Source organism: Pelobates fuscus, chromosome 6 (assembly GCF_036172605.1).
Source record: "Pelobates fuscus isolate aPelFus1 chromosome 6, aPelFus1.pri, whole genome shotgun sequence".
NCBI lineage: Eukaryota > Metazoa > Chordata > Amphibia > Anura > Pelobatidae > Pelobates > Pelobates fuscus.
The window spans coordinates 134930659-134956271 of record NC_086322.1 but is presented as its reverse complement, the minus strand read 5'-3'; the positions used below and the strand labels follow the sequence as shown (position 1 = coordinate 134956271).

General features: G+C 41.3%; 1 protein-coding gene across 7 annotated transcripts in view; it reads left to right on the top strand.

Annotated features, from left to right (window-relative positions):
* Nucleotides 1-25613, top strand: part of UGT8 (UDP glycosyltransferase 8) — a 76688-nt gene that overhangs the window by 31790 nt on the left and 19285 nt on the right. For 4 of the 7 annotated variants that reach the window (XM_063458267.1, XM_063458270.1, XM_063458265.1 and 1 more), the window contains exon 2: nt 3784-4610. In XM_063458267.1, coding sequence (XP_063314337.1) covers nt 3789-4610 — 822 coding nt within the window. In that variant the 5' untranslated portion in view covers nt 3784-3788. The remainder of the gene's footprint in view (nt 1-3783; nt 4611-25613) is intronic. The other 3 variants (XM_063458268.1, XM_063458266.1, XM_063458271.1) reach the window with 1 other exon arrangement.

Sequence of the window (25613 nt, the reverse complement as noted above, 5' to 3'; positions counted from 1 at the left end):
TGTAACGGATCGACGGGCACCCCGACTGGGTGCCTCCGTTGAAGGATGCTCCTAGCGCTTCCTGAGGACTCCAAGCACTGCAGCAGACACCATAACCACCGTAGACTCCTCCAGAGAGCAAGGCAGGAACAAGCTCTTACAAGAGCTTAGTAGTGATTTAGCAAGGGAGTATGACAAGCATAGCAATCCCTTATAGCAGATTCCCCCAATAAGAGACAGGACTCAGACTGAGGGTGAAGTAGAACTGAAGTTTTTAATCCAACACAATGCTTTTATGCCCATTTTACAAACATAGTACCGCCCACAGGGTTTTGAAGTACATCTAAAAATAACACATTACAACACATACAATGCAAGTACAGCAGCCAATCAGACACAATGGGACAATAGAAACACACCCAGCATATTCCTCCCCTCTGCTTAGGAGATAATTGAGTCAATGTCTGTATCTACTCAATTATCTCCAAGCTGAGAAGTTACACTTTTTATACATTTTTATAACTTGGTGTGTTTACATCGTACATACATAAAACTTATATTATTTTAACCAGTATAACTTGGGGACAAACATATCAAAAATTTGTGGAAATCCGTCCAGGGGTTGCAGAGATAGTAAAAAGTATTTTTGGACCGACCGTAGTGTGCCTTGGACAACGCCCTGCTGGGGAACAATGGAGCAGGAGGAGGGGAAGAGCCACACCTTCCCAGGGATTCAAAGGTGAAGAAAAAAAGTGTCCAAAAAGTTCCAATTTATCTATACACTGTTTTTAAAGGGCCAGCACAGTACAATAAAAGTCCATAAACCCCAAATGAGTTCCTTAAAGGGCAATACAATCCAGGGGCCATAGTCACATGACAGGAGGCTGGTAATCAGTCTTCTCCAATGCCCAGTGGCGAGGCTGGTTCCGCCACACATACTGGCAGCGGCAATGTGAGCAGAGTCTGCCTGTTGGCTAGAGGGGGGTGCTGGGATTTAGTATATGGGAGGGACTGGGATTTAGCAGAGGGGGGACTGGTATTTACTAGAGGGGGGGGCTGGGATTTAGTAGAGGGGATGCTTTTTTTTTCTTTTTTATACTGTACTTTTTAAAATAAACCTACGTTTCTATGAAAATTTAAGTTTTTGCGGCCCACATAAACTTAAACCTTGTTTATTTGGCTTTTGCTAGACTTTGGGTTTGACATGCTTGATGTACACTGCACTGATATCCACATTTGAAAAATACATTTATTTAAATTATTATTTGTCCTATTTACTTTTTGCCTAAATACACATGTTCCTGAGGGTCTCATTCAATGAAAATATTAATAAAAATTGAAAACAGCTTATACAATTTGAACATAGCATGCGTTCATTTATGCTAGCAGTTTAAATTTATATTTGTCTGTGACCTAGATTACCACAAATTCGATGTTGCAACTGCATGTGAAAAAATTCCAAAATTGTATCGCATTAGTATCAGAGCCTGTATGATTTTACATATGATTTTGTAATATGTATTTGAGTGTGTCGCAATAAGTTTAATGTAATGATATGGGCTACTCCTGACTGAAAAATAAAGCAGCGTGTGTTAGTTCCACTGGCTGCACTGGTCCCTGATCCTAGGGACGTATTAAGAAAAAGTTAGACCTGAAAGCGACAAGTGCCTCTATAATGGCAGTAGTTGGAGTCAGTGTAGGCAGAGGTCTCTATATCTGCCCGGGAAAGGAACAGTAGAGGCAAAGGCGGACAAGAGTTTGAAAGGAGAGAGTTCTAGCCTGGTCCAGTGGAAGAGGTCCTCAGAAATCACAGTCACGCTTTAGCGACTGCGTCTGAAGAGCTCCAGAGTACCCTGGTAGCAAAAAGGAAGTTGACCTTGTAACGGACCGTTTTGCTCACCAGAGGTTAAAAACCGTTTAGGCGATAATCCCCTTCCAGATAGACAAGCAGCTACTGCAATCACCAATCTCCCGAACTGCAAACTGCATGAAGTCACCAACTCCCGAATAGGAAACACACGAACACAGGAAGCAGCCGAACAGGAAAAACCATATGACAGGTTTACACTCCTGGCAATCGGCATACAATCCAATTCCCCCCAAGGACGAGATGACACTTCGTTTTGAGGGTTAAGCAGAATCTGGTTTACTGGGGCTAAGTGCCCGGCTTTTATGCAGGTCTCCCACCTGGTGGAACTCCCCTAGGGGACCAGATGGGAGACTGGGACACAAAGGATACAAGAACCAATCACAGACTTACACATTTCACCAATCCCACAATGCATTACAATCCCTCCTCTCTGCCCTGGAGATAATTGGGAAGTAATCCAATTATCTCCAAGGACAGAGGCAAAACTCCATTAACCACATGTTAGCAAAAAGACATAAAATTACATACTGTTACATTTAACATATAAAACATACACCTCCTACATATCCCCAGATAGCTTAGATCTGAGCACACATTATTACCGAATGGCGCTCAGATTCCATACATACAGTTCAATCGCCATGGAGCCAAAGTCTTTCCCATAGTTACACGAATAGGCTCCATGGCATGGCTATCTGGGGTGATGCTGTTCATACGGTCAAACTACCGAATGAACAGTCAGTCGGTTCCACTACCGAATGCAGAGGTAAGGATGCTGGAAGCTCAGCGGTGTTCGCGCAATTAAGTGTCCGTTTTCAGTTCCATAGTTTGTGCGCTGAACACCGCTGGCCGTTCGAAAGCTAAAATGGCCGCTGCCACGTGTTCGTCAAACGAACAAAGGCCACCCAGCGTTTGTCAATTAAGCTGCGGTTAACCACAGCTGCTGGGTGGTCAATTGACGGCACACTCCAGTTCCCAGGTGGTCCCTAGATCGGTACTTTGTTCGGTAGATTGAATCTACCGAACACCCCGGCAGAAAGGCACGAACAAGCCTTTCTGCAGGGAAAATAAAGGTTTGAACTGCAGGGCCATAGTCTAAAGGGAGCAGGCGAGCAACCAGGCTTCTCCAGTGCACAGTGACGAGGTTGGTTTTGCCACAGACCTGGCGGAGGTCCTTTGACAACTTGGTGAAAGGATTATTATATTGAAAAATAGTATTGAGGTGTCTTGTTTCCAGTGGCCATTGCCAAACAACTCCCTGGACATCATATCCATGTATAAATGTAGTCTGGCCTGGAGTGCATTTAGAGCATAGGCCACCATCCCATACCTGCACAATGCCAGGCTAATAAAGGCCCTGCACAATTCCAGTCTGATGCCTAATTTCTGCAAAATTGTGCTAACAGGCATCGCAACTCACCTCTAGCTATTTTAATGTTCAGAGGAAGTGTTTGAGGCTCTCAGCCCTTACATGCTCGTGGCCATGGGTCTCCCCCTACCAACCCCCCCATCTGCCATTCCTCTCATGTGCCTCGTATTAGATTTGTGTAAAAATAATATGTACAATGCCTGCCTTTAAAATTGCTGACAGCATTATTTATAAAATCACAAATTTTGTGGACCTCAACAAAGAATTTATAATTGAATGTGAATTCTAACTGAATACGTTTTCTCTAACTCTGCCGTGTTTCCAGTCTGGATATTATGGCTACATTTGTGATTTCTGATGCATTCCTGACAGCAGATAGTGTATGTATTGTTAAATAATGACCATGATGGTAGTATATGTTTACCATATACATTTTATTTGATAGATTGGTTATCTTTGTTAAGTGGAATTGTTTCTATATTATATTTATGAAGGCTTGCAAAACGACTTCAAATTCCAAAATGGTGTATTTGTATAAAACATTTTTTTTTCCTTTCTTCCATAGCAGCCATGAAGCCATTTATACCAGTTACGCTGTTCATGTGGATCATACTTGGAATGACAAGGGCTGCCAAAATTCTTGTGGTCCCGCCAATAATGTTTGAGAGCCATCTATACATATTTAAAACAGTAGCCTCTGCTTTGCACGAACAAGGACACCAAACTTTTTTACTTGTTTCTGAAGGAAGGGATATACCACCATCTAGTCATTACGAATTGCAACGTTACCCGGGAATTTTTAACTCCACCACATCAGATGATTTTCTACAGTCCAAAATGCAGAATATATTCTCTGGGAGACTTACAGCACTGGAACTCTTTGATATTCTTGATCATTATTCCCAAAACTGTGACATAACTGTGGGCAACCATGAACTCATGCAGCGCCTGAAGCAAGAACACTATGATTTGGTGCTGGTTGATCCAAATGAGATGTGTGGATTCGTCATAGCCAATATTTTGGATGTTAATTATGCTGTGTTTTCTACTGGACTTTGGTATCCAGCTGAAGTGGGTGCACCTGCTCCTCTAGCCTATGTACCTGAGTTTAATTCACTCCTCACAGATCGCATGAACCTGTTGGAAAGGATTAAAAATTCAATTGTTTATCTTGTTTCTCGATTTGGAGTGAACTTTCTAGTCCTACCAAAATATGAAAGCATAATGAAAAAACACAACATTTTGCCAACAAAGTCCATGTATGATTTAATCCAGGGATCTTCTCTATGGATGCTCTGTACAGATATTGCACTGGAGTTTCCAAGGCCCACACTTCCAAATGTAGTTTATGTTGGGGGCATCCTCACTAAACCAGTCAACCCATTACCTCAAGTAAGTTTTGGGATTTTTTACATGGAACTTTAAAGGTTAAAGGCAAAAGTATAATATATATCTGATAGGTACAGAAACATGCATTATTGACACTAATATATTTTATTCTCAGGGATTTGACATCTATTCCAAATATGGTGAGTCTTTGTGTGTTACAGTAGATAAGGTTGACCTAAATATATGAGATATAAATCTGACTTATTGTATGATAATGGACGGGATTCCAGTTATGGACTAATCAAAAATCTGTCTTGAGTAGATTCAAGTAATTGTAATGTTAGTATTGTAGACTCAGGAGTAAAACAAAGTTGAAGATGATCTGAGTTGGTTGCACATCTTTTAGTGCGACTGCTCAAATATACCATGATATGTAGAACATATATATATCTGCTAGTACAAACTATAAAAATCTCAGATCACTTCCTCCAAGTATTTGTTAATGGGAATCCGCACTGGAGTAGAGCAGTTTGCAACATCTATTGCATCTCCTGCCCTTGACCTGTACCTGGCCAGCCAGGTTCCCGCGAGACACCAGTGAAGCAAACCTGCTAGGTATACATAGAGCTGCAGAAGAAGCCTTATCATCATACAAATAATACAAACAGTCCAACCACAAACACACACAGTCCCCAAAAACACTGACATTCCACATACACACTGCATTACATACACACACTATACAAACACACTGCATTATATACACATACACTACACAAACACACTGTGTATATAATGCAGTGTGTTTGTGTAGTGTGTTTATATAATGCAGTGTGTGTTTGTGTAGTGTGTTTATATAATGCAGTGTGTGTATATAATGCAGTGTGTTTGCATAGTGTGTGTATATAATGCAGTGTGTTTGCATAGTGTGTGTGTGTATATACTGCAGTGTGTTTGTGTAGTGTGTTTATATAATGCAGTGTGTGTAGCATGTGTATATAATGCAGTGTGTTTGCATAGTGTGTGTGTATATAATGCAGTGTGTTTATATAATGCACACTACACAAACATGCTGCATTATATACACACACTACACAAACACACACACACACTCTGCATTCATTATATACACACACTACACAAACACACACACACACACACTTTGCATTTAGTATATACAGCATTCACTCCACGCACACTACCCACACACTCTGCTTTCACTATATACACACAACACTAATACACACTGCATCCACTACACAAACACACACAGCTCCCCTGTCTAAACACACTGCATCCACTACACGTGGCATGTATATTTTGTGCATTTACCTTTAGAAATAGTTTTTATTTTCCAAAATGGTAAATGTACAGAATATTAGCAAATTATATCGGCTATCGGCCTGAAAGTTCACAGAATATCGGTATCGGTATTGGATCTAAAAAATCAATATCGGTCGATTCCTAATACACGCACAGAAGGAGCCTCTCACATGCAGTACCATAAACAGACCCACACATACACATACCACCATACACACAATGTGAAATTTCATCCAGACACACAATTGCACAAGTGGCCCCCATACACAACCCACATTTATTGATATCATACACAATACCTCAAACTACTGATATACAGTATAACAGCCTACATGGGCACAAATACAACGCTACAAAGCAACTGCAGCACTCATAAATAACACAAGCAAAAGAAAGTAACAACTTTAAAATATAGGACTGGCACAGCAAGGTACTTCAAGATCCTGTTTTGGCACAGTGCTTCTAAAAGGTTGCCTACTCCTGATCTATAAGATCATTTACATTTGTAGAGATAGTAATAGTAGTATACATGTAGGAGGAGTAACTAATCTTTATGTTATCCTCTCTGCTATAATATATATATATATATATTCCTTTTACCTCTGATTGTAGGAACTCATGTCTCTCTATTGGATCTACTAGAGAAATATTGTATATGAGGGCACATTAATCTATGGTATTAACATAGATAAGAAATGTATGATTTATTTTTGTCCTTTTGAGTGAGAATGGAGCTAAAGTTTTCTCAGACTTGGTGCATGTGCATATATGTGTATATATATACACACACCTTGATCCTGATGAAAGTCCTGGATGGGGACTGAAACGTCGATCCTTCTTTTTTAATGATTTCTCAATAAAGCCTTAAGTTTTAACTTTGAAAAGTCCGTTAGTGCTGGACATTTTTTTGCTGCTTCTGTATCGTTTGATCCCGGCTTCTAGTGGCCGGCAATTAATTTTTCTGGATAGCCTGAGTGCGAGAACCCTTTACATATTATATATATACAAACTAACAAATCAGCATTAGAGGTCAACTAACGAGGGTCCTAACCAAAGGGCCCTCTTAAAATCAGAAAAGCACGTTGTGAGTTAAGGATTATAACGGAATTTCTATAAGAAAGGTTACCCTGGCATCCAAAAGCTTGGGGGTGAGCAAAATGCTATAATGTGTTTTATTGTTCTTGTTGACTAACTGGCATTATTTATAAGTATGTTACAAAATACAGTAAGCTTATCCCTATGGTGAAAATGTGAGGTGTCAGTTTAGTTCTCAGTAAACTGATTGCTGAACAACTCCGTGTTTAATAATTAAATCTCATTACTGAAATGCATTTACAAAAATAATCTACTGCAACCTTTAGATTCTTAGTGTTTGCTTGGGCACAAAAGATAGACGTAACTTAAAGAGCTGCTTTGCAAGGTGTCTCCTCCTATGCCATGACCATTTTATAGACACCTAATAATAACAAAAATGCCATCAATTCCACTATTCTGATATAAACACTATTATAATCAAGATACATAGAAACAAATAAGGTCCAGATTGAGAGAGTGAGCATATGTGTGTCTGTTTCAAAATCAATTTTCACACATGATCAGGTGTTTGCAACTGTATGAGCCAAGTAGCCTGCCCACATTTTAGACATCTCAACCTCTGGGAGACCCATTTTTAATGCTGCTCCCTTACACCTGCAAATCGTATAGAATATCCCGTAAATCAAACACACACTCTGACCTCTGCTGCTGCATGCTCACTTCCATCATCCTCAGCAACGACCAGGACCCTAAGCAAGCCACCCTCCTGGACATAAAGGTAAGCTAACAGGAGGATGGCTGAAAATATATAAAGTATGACATGTATGTGTGTCAGATAGAACGTCTGTGTGTGTCAGTATGTGCATGTGCCAGTGTGTGTGTCTCGTGTATTTGAGTGTTTGTGTGTGTGTGCGTGTGTGTGTGCCAGTGTGTATCTTTATGTCAGTGTGTGTATCTATGTGTATGTTCCAGTGTGTGTATTTGTCTCTCAGTGTATATCTGAATGTGTGTGTACCTGTGTGTCAGTGTGTATCTGAGTGTGTGTACAAAAAGCCCCAAAAGCGGGACACCAGGGAACTAAAGTGGGAAACAACCCAAAAATTTGGACAGGATCTGAAAATCGAGACTGTCCAACTGAAATCGGGACAGTTGAGAAGCATGTTAAGGGGAGAATTTAAAGTGAATTTAAATTTTAATGCTAACTTAGAGAATTTTTTCAGACTTTTTTTACCTTCAATTTGAAATTTAATTTGAATTCTCACCTGTATGTTCTTTTAATATATTCTTTCTCTTGTAACCGACAATCAGTATTCTTCTAACCAAGGGCTCGACAAACCCCAGGCGGCAGGTTGCCGATGCGACTAGGAAATTTGCCTTGGCGCCTGGGATTAGTGAGCCCCATTAGCCACCGTAGTGACTGGCAACCTGCAATGGGAGGTGGCAGGCGGCCCATAGAGGGCAGAGGCAGGCGGGCAGCTCACAGTGAGCGGAGGTGGCTAATAGTGAGCAGAGGTGGGCCGCAGGCGGCCGGACATGCAGGTGGCTCATGGAACAAGATGAGCAGGTAGGCGGGCGGCCGGACATGCAGGCGGATCATGAAGCAAGAAGAGTGGGCGGCCGGATAGGCAGGTAGCTCATGGAGCAAGAGCTCACAGGCTGCAGACTGTGGAAGCGGCGAGGGAGCTTTGAACTTACTGCTCTGCTCCCTCTCATGCTCTCAAGTGATGCTGGGAGCAGGGGCGTATTAGCCGCGAGGCAAACAAGGCATTTGCCTTGGGCGGCATTTTCCAGGGGGCGGCAAAAAAAGCCGCCCCCAAACGCCCAGGGCAAATGCCTTGTTAGCCTTGCGGCTAACTGACATGCCGTCTGGGCGGGCGGTCTGCTGGGCAGTGCGGGCGGGCGGGCGGCCGGCGAGGGAGCACTTCCTCTGAGCTGTCTGCTCAGCTCCCTCGCGCGCCGCAGAGTGAGGCTGGGAGCCGGAAGATGACGTCATATTCCGGCTCCGCCTCCCAGCCTCACTGTGCGGCGCGCGAGGGAGCTGAGCAGACAGCTCAGAGGAAGTGCTCCCTCGCCGGCCGCCCGCCCGCCAGCACTGCCTAGCAGCCACTGGACCACCAGGGAGAAATAGGACCTCCCCCCAGCATTCCCAAAGGTAAGGAGGCTGGGGGGGGTAAATTAAAAAAAAAAATGTGTTAAATATGTGAGTGAGTGAGTATGTGTGTATGTCTGTTAGTGTGTGTGTGTCTGTCTGTTAGTGTGTCTGTGTATGTCTGTCAGTGTGTGTATGTCTGTTAGTGTGTGTGTGTGTGTATGTATGTCTGTTAGTGTGTATGTCAGTTAGTGTGTGTGTATGTCTGTTAGTGTGTGTCTGTTAGTGTGAGTGTGTGTGTATCTGCTAGTGAGTGTGTGTCTGTTAGTGAGTGTGTCTGTAAGTGTGTGTGTGTTTCTGTTAGCGAGTGTGTGTTTCTGTTAGCTAGTGTATGTGTATCTGTAAGTGAATGTGTGTATTTAGAAGGCGGGGCGGGGGAAGGGTGCGGGCGGGGGGAAGGGTTGGATGGGGGTGGCGCGGGCGGGAGGGGGGCGCCTGAGTTTTGTCCTGCCTAGGGCAGCACAAAACCAGGATACACCACTGGCTGGGAGCCAGAATATTACGTCATGCGAGCATGCGAGGGAGCAGGAAGATGATCAGAGCAACCTCACTGGACCACATTTAAATAAAACAAGTAATTTGTGAGTGTATGTGGCCAGGGTTTGTGACTAAGTGGCTACTAAAAAAGACTGGACATACCCCATTTGTAATACCTTGGGTTGTCTACTTTTGCAAATGGTATGCCATCATGGGGGTAATTTTATAAACTGAAAAATGTAATGTGCTATATTTGACCCTGTAACTTTCCAAAACACCATAAAACCTGTACATTGACGGTACTGTTTTACTTGTCAGACATCGCTGAATACAAATATGTGTACTTTATTGCAGTAACAGCTAACAGTAGTGTGACATTCACAGTTAAAATGCCATGCAGAACTAAAAAAAATAACAAAATTTCTTAGTTTCTCTTTTCTTTATAATGTATTCATATTAAATTATGTTTAATGTACAAATATTTGACGTGACATGAAAGCCCTGTTTTTCTTGAACAAAATGATATATGATATGTGTGGGTGCGCATAATATGAAAGATGTGAATTATACCTGAACAGACATATAGGGCAAATTCAAGGTTTTGTTTACGTTTTGTTTTGATCACAACTTGTACAACTGCATCAGTCCTTAACCCCTAAAGGACACAGCTTCAGAAGCTTGTCTTACGCTTAATGACACAAGCAATTTTTGCATTTTCTTGCTGTTTGCGTTCAACTGCAATTTGCATCTCTCAAGGACAGAAAGAGCTTTAATTTGATGTAACATATATATAATCAGAACTAAATGAATTTATTTTTAATTACTTTCTTTAACCTGCACTGATTATGCACACATTATTATTGCAAAAACTGTAAAAAAAAAAAACAAAAAAAAACATTTTTTTTTGCATTTTTAATAATAAATATGCATTTTTATATATATATATATATATATATATATATATATATAAATGCTTATTTCTTGCAAAAACTGTAAAAAAAACATTTTGCATTTTTTTGCATTTTTCTGCATTTTTAATAATAAAAATTATAATATATATATATATATATATATATATATATATATATATATATATATAAAAATAATAATTATATATATAAATGCTTATTTATTATTAAAAATGCAAAACAAAATGAAAAATGTTTTTTTTTTTACAGTTTTTGTAATAATAATAATGAGTGATAATGAGTGCAGGTTAAAGAAAGTAATTAAAAGTAAATTCATTTAGTTCTGATTTACAGAATATATAATGTGTCTGGGATTTTAAGTTTTTTTTGATAGTTACAGGTCACAACGTTTGTCTTGTAAGCTTAATAGCCATAAAAGAAAACAAGATTGACAAACAAAAGTATATATTTATATAAAGTAGACATCACAGGCTATTTACCTAAGGTTGTTTTGACACTTTTTACGTAGCCATTTCACCGCCAACCTCTGCTAAATATTGGAGTAAAATTTTGTTTTTTGGGGGGTTTTGGCACACAAACGTATTTTGTTAAGTTGGTGTGTGCTATTCCTGTACAAAGTTTTATTTTGTGTTCAGTTACATCTGCTGAGTAAAATTACACCCCCATTGTATGTCTTTGGCACTATTTCGTGAAGCTACAGTGCCATATAGGAGACCTGTCCTTTTCAGTATTCACAGTAGAATTTTGAGAGACGGATTTAATGAGCTTATGCTTCCATTTGGCGTATTATAACAGTTTGACTGTTCAAAAAACCCACAAAGGCCTACCATTTGTAAAAGTAGACACTCCAGGGTATCTCATATGGTGCATATTGTGCCTTAACATGCCCCCATTTATTCACCAATACATGCCAAATTATGTGGTAAAAAATAATTTTGGCCATTTTTTACATACAGATTATATTTTTGCTGGGCATTTTGTATATTTCATATGTGCCACTAAGTTCAAACCCCCCAAATTATGCTCAGCTAAGTCTTCTGAGTAAAATGACACCCCCATTGTATGTCTTTGGCACTATTTTGTGAAGTTACAGTGCTGTAAAAGAGACGTGACAAGTTCAGGTTTTTAAGTGTGAATTTTCATGGAGGGTTTTGATGCGTCCGTGTTCCACTTTGGAGCACTTGAGCAGGCTACATATTACAACTACACCATAAAGGCATACCATTTCTTAAAGAACACATCCCAGGGTATTTCAAAAGGCATATTTTGAACCTTAGCGTTGGATCATTTTTCCGCTAGCTTGTGCCAAGTGTAGTGGTAATAAGCGTTTTTTCTGCCTTTTTGACACACAAAGTGAGTTTGCTTTGCACAGTATATTTTGCAAACCTTATGTGTGCTACGACTGTATAATACTTCATATGTTGCTCAACTATGCCGGCTGAGTACAGCAATACCCCCGTATGTACCTTTGCCGGGTATATGTGGACATTGGAGGGCCACATTTGGGACATAGCCATTCCAGTTTTTTTCAAACTTTAAATTTTTGCGCTGTGCCCATGTCCCATTTTAGAGTATTTTATCAGGCTATATAATCCAAATACCCCATCCATACCATTTCTTAAAGAAGACATCCCAGGGTATTTCAAAAGGCATATTTTGAACCTTAGCGTGGGATAATTTTTCCTCTAGCTTGTACCAAGTGTAGTGGTAATAAGCGTTTTTTCTGCCTTTTTGACACACAAAGTGAGTTTGCACAGTATATTTTGCATACCTTATGTGTGCTACGACTGTATAATACTTCATATGTTGCTCAGCTATGTCGGCTGAGTACAGCAATACCCCCTATGTACCTTTGCCATGTATATATGGACATTGGAGGGGCACATTTTGGACATAGCCATTCCAGGTTTTTTTCAAACTTTGAATTTTTGCGCTGTGCCCATGTCCCATTTTAGAGTATTTTACCAGGCTTTATAATCCAAATACGCCATAAAGCTATACTATTTCTTAAAGATGACATCCCAGGGTATTTCAAAAGGCATATTTTGAACCTTAGCATGGGATCATTTTCCCACTAGCTTGTACCAAGTGTAGTGGAAATAAGCATTTTTTCTGCCTTTTTGACACACATAGTGAGTTTGCGCAGTATATTTTGCAAACCTTATGTGTGCTATGACTGTATAATACTTCATATGTTGCTCAGCTATGTCGTCTGAGTACAGCAATACCCCCGTAAGTTCCTTTGCCAGGTATATGTGGATGTTGAAGGGGCACATATCAGACGCAGCCATTCAGTTTTTTTCTAACTTTGAAGTTTTACGCTGTGTCCATGTTCCATTTTGGAGTAGTTTAGATGGTTGGTTATTGAAACTTCCCCACAAAAACATACTATTTTTAAACAATACACCCTGGGGTAATTCAAAAGTCATATTTTGAACCTTAGCGTGGGATAATTTTTTCTCTAGTTTGTTCCAGGTTTAGTGGTAATGAGCGTTTTTAAATGTATTTTTTTTACTTTTTTAAACTTTTTAAAACTAGTTTTTAAACTTTTGTTTTGCTTATTATTTTTTTAAAACTTTCTTAAAACTTTTTTTACAGATTTAAAATTTTTCTAAGCTTTTTTTACCGTTAACCCCTAACTAGCAGTAAGCAGCACTACTAACAGTAAATACCCAATTTCCCCATAACTCCCACCCAGCCACCCGAGCTAGCAAAATATATAATTATAAAATATTTAAATTAATTAAATAAATTGAACCCCTGAGGGTTAAAAAATAAATAAAAGTTAATCCTCAGGGATTAATTTTACCGCGTGACGGACGAGGTCCGTCACCCGTCATTAAGGGTATCACCAGGATGACGGACCTCGTCTGTCACCCGTCCTGAAGGGGTTGAGGGGTTAAGGAATGGAAATCATAGAACATATAACATATTGATGTTTTTTTTATTTTTTTAAATAATGCACTACTCTCATTTCAAATCCTGAAAAACAAATATAATTTAGATGACTGCCTATCTAAACAGTATCAACACATTACTACAAAACTAACCAAACTTTAAAGTGTCTCCTCTCTAGATCACTCATACACAACTTTACAACCCACTAATCTGGAAACTATCTGTCTGAAACACCCTGTTTAAAAACACACCATCTCCTCCTTCTCTTATTACTTGTCTTCATTTCCCATCAAAAAACTGCAATTCATGAATCTGACATGAAAATTGATTTTGATTTGGCAGACTGGTACAAAATAAAGAAGCCTTAAGAGGTATGACATTTGAAAGTCATATGCCGATGGTATCTGGTTCCCACTAAACTTAAAAAGATGTTCCGAGATACCTCGGACACTTGTTGGAGAGACCGCGGGGAGGTGGGTGATATGTTCCACATTTGGTGGCAATGTAGAAAAATCAAACCATTTTGGGACATTATTTTTTCCCTAATTCAGGTAGTTGCATCAACTATCAACTCTCTTTCTCTCCAAAGGTTTGTTTGTTTAAACTCCTTCCCACTTTTCTAGATAAGGTAGATAGGATCATCATTTCCCATATACTAATCTCAGCTACATCAATATTACCATGTTATTGGAAAATACCACAAATACCTACCAGGCCAGAAATGATTGCATTTATTTGTGAGAACTAGAGATACCAGCTTGCCATAAAACAACCATCACTCATACACACACATACTCTCTGGTACCAGTGGGAAAATGTGGTCAAGAAAAAAGAATGATTACTATGTTTTTTTTTGACAAAGAGATTACAAATATATATCATATGCATACCATTGTTTGGAAACAAGAGAACTCTGAACAGCCTGTATACAATTTCTAGCTGATTCAAGTTATATTACAACAAAGTTTGTAAAAGTAAATCTAGTGAACTATAGAAGCCCAAAGTCCAGTTTATGGCGTGTTACTTTTTGTAGTCTCATCATATCTCTTTCAATTTCTTACACCTATCAACTACTCTTTAGGGGAGATTGATCAAAGTGTTTGTTGTAAAAAGTTCTCCAAAGTACTTGAAGTGGAGCAATCACTATGGAAACCACTGGAACCAGCCAGCACGTTCCATAGTTGACTCCTTATTTTTTACATATTTGAACAGCTTTTTAAAACAAAACAATTTGTTAATTCTCCTCCATTGACTTTACCCCAACCTTACATTGTCACGGGTATTCACTGAAGTGTGAATCAAACTGCAGAATCTGGAAATTGTTCTTTATATGTAATAACAACGGAATTTGCTGCATGGCTGAAATCAAGCCCTAGATGCTTAAAATGCATGCCCAAATATACAAAATCCAAACTATTTACCTGCTGGCTTGGCGGCCTAAGGGGTTAACTATTAGACAGCTGGCTAGCTCTTGCTTTTTTATCTAGTGTTCAACCTGATTAATATATCTTAATAAATAAAACACACCTACCTATATTTTCTACCCAGAAAATGGGCACAGAGATGGGCAGGAAGAGAGCAAGATTTGTGCAGGGGACGGGTCCGCCTGTCAAGGAGACGAGCCTGCCCATCAAGGAGCCAAATACCCCAAAATGTGGGACTGTTCCAGCAAATACAGGATTGTTCACACCTATGAATACATAACTGGATCTTTAGTTTGTCATGCCCTGGATCAAGGGCCTCCTGATAGTAGTTATATTAAATTTTGAAAAAAAGAATACAATTGCAGCCATAAAACTACCTTAAGGTAGTCTCTAGGCTACAATTGAGGTATTCTTTTTTTTAAATGCATTATACAGATAACGCATTAAAGTATATGAAACCCCTTCCACACACCCACACAATAAACACACTCACATTTGAAAAACAATCTCTAAGTCTTGCATTATTCCAGGATGGTTGCATTTTAACGCTTTATAATATTTAGTCATTTACAGTGGGACTCTGCTAGTTAGCACCAGCTAGGCTCTTGCACAGCAAACACAGCTGTACATTAAAGTACTGAAGTCTATGTTGAATAACTAATTGCAAAGTTCAATAGAACAAAGACTGCACACAGCGGAGTGAAACAGTCCATTCTTGTTTTACTATCTCAGGCACTGAAAAGAAGAGATATATATTATAAACTGGGGAAATGGATTCTTGTTTATTCCTGTTCTTATGCCAGTATTATTAACTCTTGAAGTGCACGAGAGGAAATACACATATTGCTTTATAGTAAGGTACTCACACAACAGACCATGTTGGAGAAATAACATTTTCACTTTGACAGGGCCGGACTGGGAAGTAAAAGCAGCCCTGGAAAAAAATTATTTACCAGCCCCATAATGCGTCGCGCCAGCATACTGTGCAGATACAGAGTTGGAAAACATAACTTAAAATTAAAATGTATTACTCTAATGTGAAAAAAAAACACTCATAGGCTTCAAAAAAAACAAAAGTGCAGATTTATTTTAAGCAAACTTGCCTTTGCATGTAATCAGTGTTTCAGTCTAACTACCTTGACATATTAAGGAAAGCTTGGTAATGGGACTGAAATGGTGAATGTATGTAGGGCACAACTGTAAAAAATAACGTTATCTTGTTTATTTTGAAGTCCTGTGGGTGCGCTCTTAACTTTAAATATGTTATTGTTGTGGAGTATGCACCTAACAACAAGACTGGGCCAATATCAGCTCATTACATATGGTACATATTAATGACATTTCTCTGTGTATTATGCATATATAAATGTACATATATATATATACACACATACATATACATACATATATATATACACATACACCAGTGGCGGATCCAGAGCCTGATCTCGGGAGGGGCACTTGTAGATTATTTAAAGAAATAATCCATGCACTATAACCACTTCTGCTCTGTGTAGTGGTTTTGGTGCCAGGAGTGCCGGGACCCCCTCCCAGAGTAAGTAGTCAAACCGTTTAAGAACAGTTTGACAACTTACCTGGGGTCTGCTGGGATATTGGGCTGTAGTAGGTTATAGGAGCAGTGGTGCAATGGGTGAGGGGTGCAGTGTGTGTGACAGGTTCAGTGTGTTTGTGGGGGGTGTAGTGTGTGAATGTGTAGGGTGTGTGGGACAATGTGTGTATGGGGGGGCTTTGTATGTGTGTGGGGCCATGTGTGTGTGGGGCAATGTGTGTATGGGTGGGCAGTGTATGTGGGGCAATGTGTGTATGGGAGGCAGTGTATAAATGTGCATGGTGTGTGTGGGGGGGGGCAGTGTGTATATGGGGGGGCAGTGTATGTATGTGAGGGGCAGTGTGGGAATGTGTATGGTGTGTGTGTATGGGGCTAGAGTTCACTCTCACCATTGCGACCACCAGGAATCCCTAGTGGTCACAGTGGTGAGAGTGAACTGTAGCCCGTAGCTCCAGGGCTAGAGTTCACTCTCGCGAGAGCCGGAGCGTTGCCGTGGTAAACGCGACAATGCTCTGTGCTCGCAAGAGGAGGAGCTGCAGCTGAGCTCACGGGCCCTCACTTCCTCCCTACCCTGCCGGCTGCCTGCACGGTGCCCGCGGAACGGGGAGGGAGTGCCAGCCCTGCATTGACCAGCAGTGGAGAGCCTCGGGGGCTTGGAATTGTGGGAACCGCGAGGAAGCATGATAGAGAGACATGCTCCCTCCTCCTTCAGTCCTCAGCATTAGTGACAGGTGTGCCTCTGGACCTGTGAGGTTGCCACCCGGCCCGCGGCTCCAGCGTGTTACGCGGCCGGCCCCCTCCCTCCAGTCAATGCAGCACCCTCCCTCCAGTCAATGTTAAACCAGTTCGAGCAGTTTGACACTAAATAACTAATCCTGCCCTACAAAAGCCCAGCATCTGTTGGGGACATGGCTAAAACAGAGATTACACAATTAATTCTAACCACACTGATTACACACATTGAGTGTTGTGTTAGGCTGATAGTTGTTGCTGCTCGTGCTAACATGCTTATTGCCTATTGCTGCTCGTGCTAACATGCTTTAATGCTTCCTCATTAGCTCCCCAACATATATGCAATGGAATGCTGGGGGCTCTTATTTAGCAATAAAATATTAAAAATGGTTTTAATGCTGAGTGGAATGGCGACACCAGTGGACTCCATACACTAGCCACTTCAATAAGATGACTTTTTAAGAGTGACTACAGTGTCCCTTTAAGGTGTACAGTGAAATCAATTTTGCCATAAAACACACGGCTCAAAGTGCAGCTTCATGTGTCAGCCTGGGCAGGCTTAGTTTGTTTATTGACACTAGTGCTTTATTGATTGTATTTGACATGTATTTCAAAGCATCACATATTTCTCCAAAGTAACAGTTTGAATGTTTAATTACGCCACAAAGGCCTATTATTTGTAAAAGTAGATGTATGATGTATATTGTGCTTTTTTCACCAGTGTATGTGAAAGGTTGTGGTTAAAAAAAACAACAAAAAAACAATTTTTACAGTGAGTGCAGAATTATTAGGCAAGTTGTATTTTTGAGGATTCATTTTATTATTGAACAACAACCATGTTCTCAATGAACCCAAAAAACTCATTAATATCAAAGCTGAATATTTTTGGAAGTAGTTTTTAGTTTGTTTTTAGTTTTAGCTATTTTAGGGGGATATCTGTGTGTGCAGGTGACTATTAATGTGCATAATTATTAGGCAACTTAACAAAAAACAAATATATACCCATTTCAATTATTTATTTTTACCAGTGAAACCAATATAACATCTCAACATTCACAAATATACATTTCTGACATTCAAAAACAAAACAAAAACAAATCAGTGACCAATATAGCCACCTTTCTTTGCAAGGACACTCAAAAGCCTGCCATCCATGGATTCTGTCAGTGTTTTGATCTGTTCACCATCAACATTGCGTGCAGAAGCAACCACAGCCTCCCAGACACTGTTCAGAGAGGTGTACTGTTTTCCCTCCTTGTAAATCTCACATTTGATGATGGACCACAGGTTCTCAATGGGGTTCAGATCAGGTGAACAAGGAGGCCATGTCATTAGATTTTCTTCTTTTATTCCCTTTCTTGCCAGCCACGCTGTGGAGTACTTGGACGCGTGTGATGGAGCATTGTCCTGCATGAAAATCATGTTTTTCTTGAAGGATGCAGACTTCTTCCTGTACCACTGCTTGAAGAAGGTGTCTTCCAGAAACTGGCAGTAGGACTGGGAGTTGAGCTTGACTCCATCCTCAAACCGAAAAGGCTCCACAAGCTCATCTTTGATGATACCAGCCCAAACCAGTACTCCACCTCCACCTTGCTGGCGTCTGAGTCGGACTGGAGCTCTCTGCCCTTTACCAATCCAGCCACGGGCCCATCCATCTGGCCCATCAAGACTCACTCTCATTTCATCAGTCCATAAAACCTTAGAAAAATCAGTCTTGAGATATTTCTTGGCCCAGTCTTGACGTTTCAGCTTGTGTGTCTTGTTCAGTGGTGGTCGTCTTTCAGCCTTTCTTACCTTGGCCATGTCTCTGAGTATTGCACACCTTGTGCTTTTGGGCACTCCAGTGATGTTGCAACTCTGAAATATGGCCAAACTGGTGGCAAGTGGCATCTTGGCAGCTGCACGCTTGACTTTTCTCAGTTCATGGGCAGTTATTTTGCGCCTTGGTTTCTCCACACGCTTTTTGCGACCCTGTTGACTATTTTGAATGAAACGCTTGATTGTTCGATGATCACGCTTCAGAAGCTTTGCAATTTTAAGAGTGCTGCATCCATCTGCAAGATATCTCACTATTTTTGACTTTTCTGAGCCTGTCAAGTCCTTCTTTTGACCCATTTTGCCAAAGGAAAGGAAGTTGCCTAATAATTATGCACTTCTGATATAGGGTGTTGATGTCATTAGACCACACCCCTTCTCATTACAGAGATGCACATCACCTAATATGCTTAATTGGTAGTAGGCTTTCAAGCCTATACAGCTTGGAGTAAGACAACATGCATAAAGAGGATGATGTGGTCAAAATACTCATTTGCCTAATAATTTTGCACTCCCTGTATACATACACAAAAAAACTATTTTTATACATACACATATTCTAACTGTGCATTTTTTAAATCTGATATGTGCCATAGCAGTATATTTTGTAAACGTATTATGTGCTACTGTTATAGCTATATTTCCTGAGTACAGAATTGCATACCATTGCCAATTTCTTGTTAAAATATAGAGCTGAACATAAAACCTGCCAATTGAAGGTACCACTTTAATGGCAAATTGAAGATAGGTGCATTTTGGGGCATTTAGAAGCTCATATTGTTAACTTACTTCATATAAGCATACACTTTCTAAATATGGACACAATAAGGGCTAGCTTTATTGAGGTGCCTTTTTTTCACCATTTTTTTTAAGTTTATAGTTTATTGATCTTAAATATGCTCAGCAACATCTCTTGAGTACAGCAATACCGCATTACCAATTTAAATCCTTAATGCTTTACCAACCTCTAATTTTAAACCAAATCCCAATTCAAAATCTAACCCTGGGGGGCGGGGCCTAGCCATCGAGCAAGCTGGTCGCACTACACCAGAGCTCCGAGCAGGAACCTGCAAATAAGCTACGTATTACTAATATAACACGACAAAACTACTATTTGGGTGCACCAGAGAATCGGCGTTACCCTGAGACACATTTGAGCGACCAGCCGTGCTCGGTGAGACACGTTGAAGCTGACACAGCTTGGAGGCCTACCCGCGGATGCAAGCGTGGGAGAGGCGGCCGACCACCCTGCGAGCAGCCAAGCGGGAAGCGCTGGAAACCCCGTTTCCCCCCCTTGCCGGTGAAGGATATCCCGGCAAAATCGTTATGCCTACAGACTCGACCAAGAGACGAAAAGAGGAACCAGGGAACTCACCTGATCCTGTCTCACCATACTGCTACACAGCCAGAGCTAAGATGGCGGCTGCCATGCCGACGACATACAGCCTGCTGGACAATTACGAACAGTGGCTGGATGAACTCTTCGGAGCCTTGTGGCAAAGTCTGTGGGGCAGGGGGACGTGGACACAGGGGAAGCAGAAAACGACCGCCAAGCAGCAGAACTTACCTCCTAGTGGCTCGTACCATGAGGCTGATGGGCCTCGGAGCATGCGACCAGGCCCCAACCCATAGAAACCCAGGCATAAAAGAGCCAGCTTGAAAGCAGCACCCGGTCTATTACCGCCCACCGCTCGCTGCCACCCTTCAGGGTCGAGAGCCCAACAAACGGGACGACCAGGAGGCCGGCTGCCTAAGAGAACGGCAGCCACCATTAGGCAAAGGCGTTTTAACAGTGAGCCCTCCCGTAGTTTATACAGAAGAGCTGCGGAGGCCACCCTGAGCCTCACCACTCGGAGTATCCAGCAGCCCCCAACGGACTACCCACAGGCCTCATCCACCCACCGAGAGACCGACCCTCACTGTGGCAGGCAGGCCACCAGGGGAGACAACAACATACCAGCAGCTGGCGTGGGTTAAGTGACTCTCGTGAACTCTAAATTAAATGCCCTAATTATGCCGACCTACTCACTGTTAGTCAGCTTAGTACAGTTGATTTTGCCTTATATTTTTTTTTTGTCTCTGCCTAAATGTGTTCCCTGGCATACCTCTAAGATGTTTCTTGAAACACGATATAAACCTTAGTACCAACATGATCTACTTTGCCCTAACTGTCAATATGTCTACTATATACCAAGCCTCTTCAAACATAAGATAAGATGTAGCTCAGAATTATTTTCTCTTATATGTATAACCTTGAGTACCAAAGTAGTCAGGAAGCTACAAACAAATCTACTCTTAATTTGATTGTTATCATATAGGCATATCTACTTAAGTAACTTTACCCTTAAAAATGTGCATGTTTTCAAGGCCACTGTTTAACATATCTATGTTCCCATATTAATGAACGCTGTTGTGGCGCACGTTTATACTTTGTACTCACCTGCACTACAAAAATAAAGAATTAAAAAAATAAAAAATAAAAATCTAACCCTGAATCAAATCATCTGGGCTACTGACAGCCCAGCACTGATCAGAATGGCATTGGGGCATTGAGGGAATTCTTCTGTTTTTTGTTTAGACCCCTCCATAACATAAGATCCAGTTACAGACCAACTATGATTGAGCTTGATACATCCACTGCAGTGTTTATGGAGTTAAAGGGCTATATGCAATGTTCACTTTCAACACTGCATGCAGCTCACCAAAGAGTGTGGGGCCACTAGAAATGGCCCCACCTGATAAAGGAGAGCCCCAGGTATCTTGACATGTTTGGTCAATGGAATGAAAATGAATGCACATGTGTTATTTATAATAACATATAATTATATATCATTTTTACGGTATTTTAATTATTTTTTTTTTTTAATTCTTTATTTTTATTTTATGTTGGTGCAAGTTGGTACCAGCTGACCTGTAACGCCCCAACAGCAAAATCAGGTCTAAATGGATATAATAATACAACAGTGTCTTGACAGGTAACAACACAGTTCAGTTACGGCATCAATAACCATATGCATGTTTATGTATGTGAATTAGGGCTGCGCATTTTGTCTAGCAAACAGGTTAAAGGACCACTATAGTGCCAGGAAAATATACTCGTTTTCCTGGCACTATAATGCCCTGAGGGCTCTCCCACCCTCAGGGCCCGCCGGATTCTAGGGGGTGGAAGGGGTTAAATGTACCTCTTTTTCCAGCGCCGGGCGGGGAACTCTCCTCCTCCATATCGCCGTCATTGGCTAAATGCGCATACGCGGCAGGAGCTGCGCGCACATTCAGCCAGTCCATAGGAAAGCATTCTCAATGCTTTCCTATGGACGCTGGCATCTTCTCACTGTGAAAATCACAGTGAGAAGCGCGGAAGCGCCTCTAGCGGCTGTCAATGAGACAGCCACTAGAGGCTGGATTAACCCTATTATAGAAGAAAGGGTTAATCCTAGCTGGACCTGGCACCCAGACCACTTCATTAAGCTGAAGTGGTCTGGGTGCCTATAGTGGTCCTTTAACATGACTAATTTTAAGTTAGGTAGTATCAGTGAACGATGCTTCAAGAATAACTGTATGTGCCCCACAGGATAGACTGTCCGTTACTGTGTGGTCATGGAGTTAATTCCCGATGTGAGGGAGGCTGTGAGTGTATGTGGAATGATCAGCACTGATCAGTGTTGTTGAGTCTAGGTATGTGTGTCGCGCAAGGTTAGCGAGTCTGTGTAGGGTATGTCTGTGTTTTGTTTGGGATAGTCCGGTGGGCTCTCCACGCCGTATCAGCCTGGACGATGCTCTATGTCAGTTAAGTTAAGTTAGGGCGTATGCACCGCCCGGTCGTTTCATGCGTTCCTTAGGTTAGAGGTTGGGACCGTAGTTATAGCAGATAGTCATCTGGTCGGGTATGTCCGCTTTAAGCGGTGGTATCCCCCCCACCAGGCCTACGAGTTTCAGCCGCGGCATCTCACAAGGGAGAGCCCTTCATGTATTATAATGCTCACTGGGTTTGTCCTCTGTTGATATGCTAAAGTCAGCGGGTATGGTAATAGGACGTGTGCTGTGCCCTTCCCCTCCACTCTCCTGTCTGCTTCTCTGCAGTGATACAGTCCCTCTTAGTAACCCATTAATAAACAGTACGAAGCATACAGCGTAAATGCTAACAGGTCTAGTAAAAGAATAATTATCCTTGTCTTTAGTTATCATGCTTTAGGAAAGTTCCTCTTTTTGTGTAGAGGGTTTCAGATCGTGAAAGTCTCATGCCATACTAGCCCTCTGTTATCTCTTATAGCCTGGCATACTCTCAAGCATAACAAAAATGTAAAAAATTGGAACAATTATAAAAAAAAAAAAAAAAATTATAAAAAGCAAAAGGGACAAAACTGGAGGCAAACTGCCATTAAACTTTGTGGGTATTATAAGACCAGCAGTGAGTTAAAGTAAGTTGCGTGTCTTGGTGAGTCCTGTGGGGTGTTAGCGGCTTGAGTGGTACTCGTGCTCCGTCCGCCGCACCAGGCTATGGTGGGTTCAGCAGTCTCGTCTTTTTATGTGACGCTCCCGTCTCGGTGGTTCGTTTTCGCGTCAGGTTGGCCCCATCAGTTACTGGGTAAGTGGAGTGCCTTCAGGAATTCTGGGGGATCTTCTTGTGCTGATAGGGTTAAGACACTACTAGAGTGCCCGATGCTCCCCATCTATTTAGGATCCCCTTTTCACGGAGTTCCCTTGTCACTTGCATGAACCTCCGTCTCTCTAGATGGACGTTGAAGGGTAGATCGATAGAAATTTCGATCAGGCGCCTGGGATTTGTTGGCCTTTAGCCAAGCCGCGTAGCAAACATTGAAGCCAGCCGCCACTAGGAGCATGGTAATCTTCCTGCAGCTCCTCTCTGCTCCCTCACCGACTGTTTGGTGATGCCTGGAATATGACGTCACTCAAGCCCCGGCATCACTACAGAAAGCGCACAGTAGAGCAGAGAGGAACTGCAAGAAGTTCATCAGAGCAGCCACACAGGACCCCAGGAAAAAACACTCCAGTTTTCCAAAAGGCTGAGTGGATTTAAATTAAAGTAAAAATAGCAGTTTGTCTGTGTGTGTGCCTGTCTGTCTGTCTGTCAGAGTGTGTGTGTCTGTCACTGTGTGTATGTGTCTCAGAGTGTGTGTCTGTCAATATATGTCTGTCAGAGGGTGTGTGTCTCAGTAAGAGAGTGTGTGCCTGTCAGTGTACGTCTCTTTAGGTACCAGCCCCCTCCAATTACATGAGAAAGGTGTTTTTACTCACCTTTTCCCACGCCGTGTCAGTTTTGCCGTGGCTGGTCCCACCTCCATGACTGAGGTTATCAATGATCTCCGCTAAGCCAATGCTTTCCCATGGGAAAGCACTGGGAGGGTATTGCGCATGCGCAGCAAAACATGCTGTGCAAATCAGCATCTCCTCATAGAGATGCGTTGAATTAACGCATCTCTATGAGAAACATTTACCGCCTCCATACAGAGTTTGGAGACGTTGAACGTGGGTGCTGCACACTGTGCAGCTCTGACCTAGGACTTTAGTGGCCTGTCACTAGAGGTGTTTCTCTGAAAAGGTAGTGATTACATTGAAAACATGGATATGCTATAGACACCAGAACAACTACATTAAACTGTAGTGATTCTGGTGACTTTAGTTTTACTTTAAGGGTTGCATTTTTCTTGTTGAAAATTAAACTTTGTTAGTTTAAAAAAAAAACTGGCTCCTAATCTTTTTAGCTGGCTCCTAGATTTCAAACAAATTTGTCAAGCCTTGCACTAGGGAGTATCACAAAACCGGTAATGTTTTAAATCACCCAGAATGTAAAATTAAATGAAAAGGAGAACTGGGGATTGTAGATACAAATTAGCAGCAGTTTACAGGATCAATAATGTATCAAGTGTCTCAGCAGGCTTTATTAATAGGATGCCAATTAGATCACTAAGAAAACTGGCTGATATTGAGCTGCTGTTAAATAAAATAAAAGTAGGATACGAAACAAACAGCCCATCTGAAAATACCCAGTAAATAGTACAATTGTAATTGGATTGAATTATATATTTTACTTAAGTGTACATAAGATGCAAATTAAAGAACCTGCCCCTTTAAATTTATTCTCATGCTCTCAGTTGTCTCAAAAACAACAACACAACCTACATATGTAAATTCCTAATAGAAAGTATAGCAATCTCCTAACCGCAGTGTCTAGGTCAGTGATGGTGAACCTTTTTGAGCCCGAGTGCCCAAACCGCAATACATGCCAACTTATTTTTCCTCAAAGTGCCAACATGGCAATTAAACCTGAATACACACAGATTGCTGAGTACACACAGACAGCTGAATACATACACACAGTCCACTGAATACATACACATAGTCCGCTGAATACATGCACAGAGTCTGCTGAATACACACACAAACATACACACAGACTGCTGAATACGTACACAGAGACGGCTGAATACACACAAACTGCTGAATGCATACACACAGACTGCTGAATACATACACACAGTCTGCTGAAAACATACACACAAACACACACACACACAGACTGCTGAATACATACACACAGTCTGCTGAATACAAACACACAAACAGACTGCTGAATACACACACACAGTCTGCTTAATGGACACACACACAGACTGCTGAATACATGCCCTTTTGGGCAGGCCGGTGCCTACTCTGCATTGCTGCCGACCGGCGCCGGCTACCCCCTGGCGACCT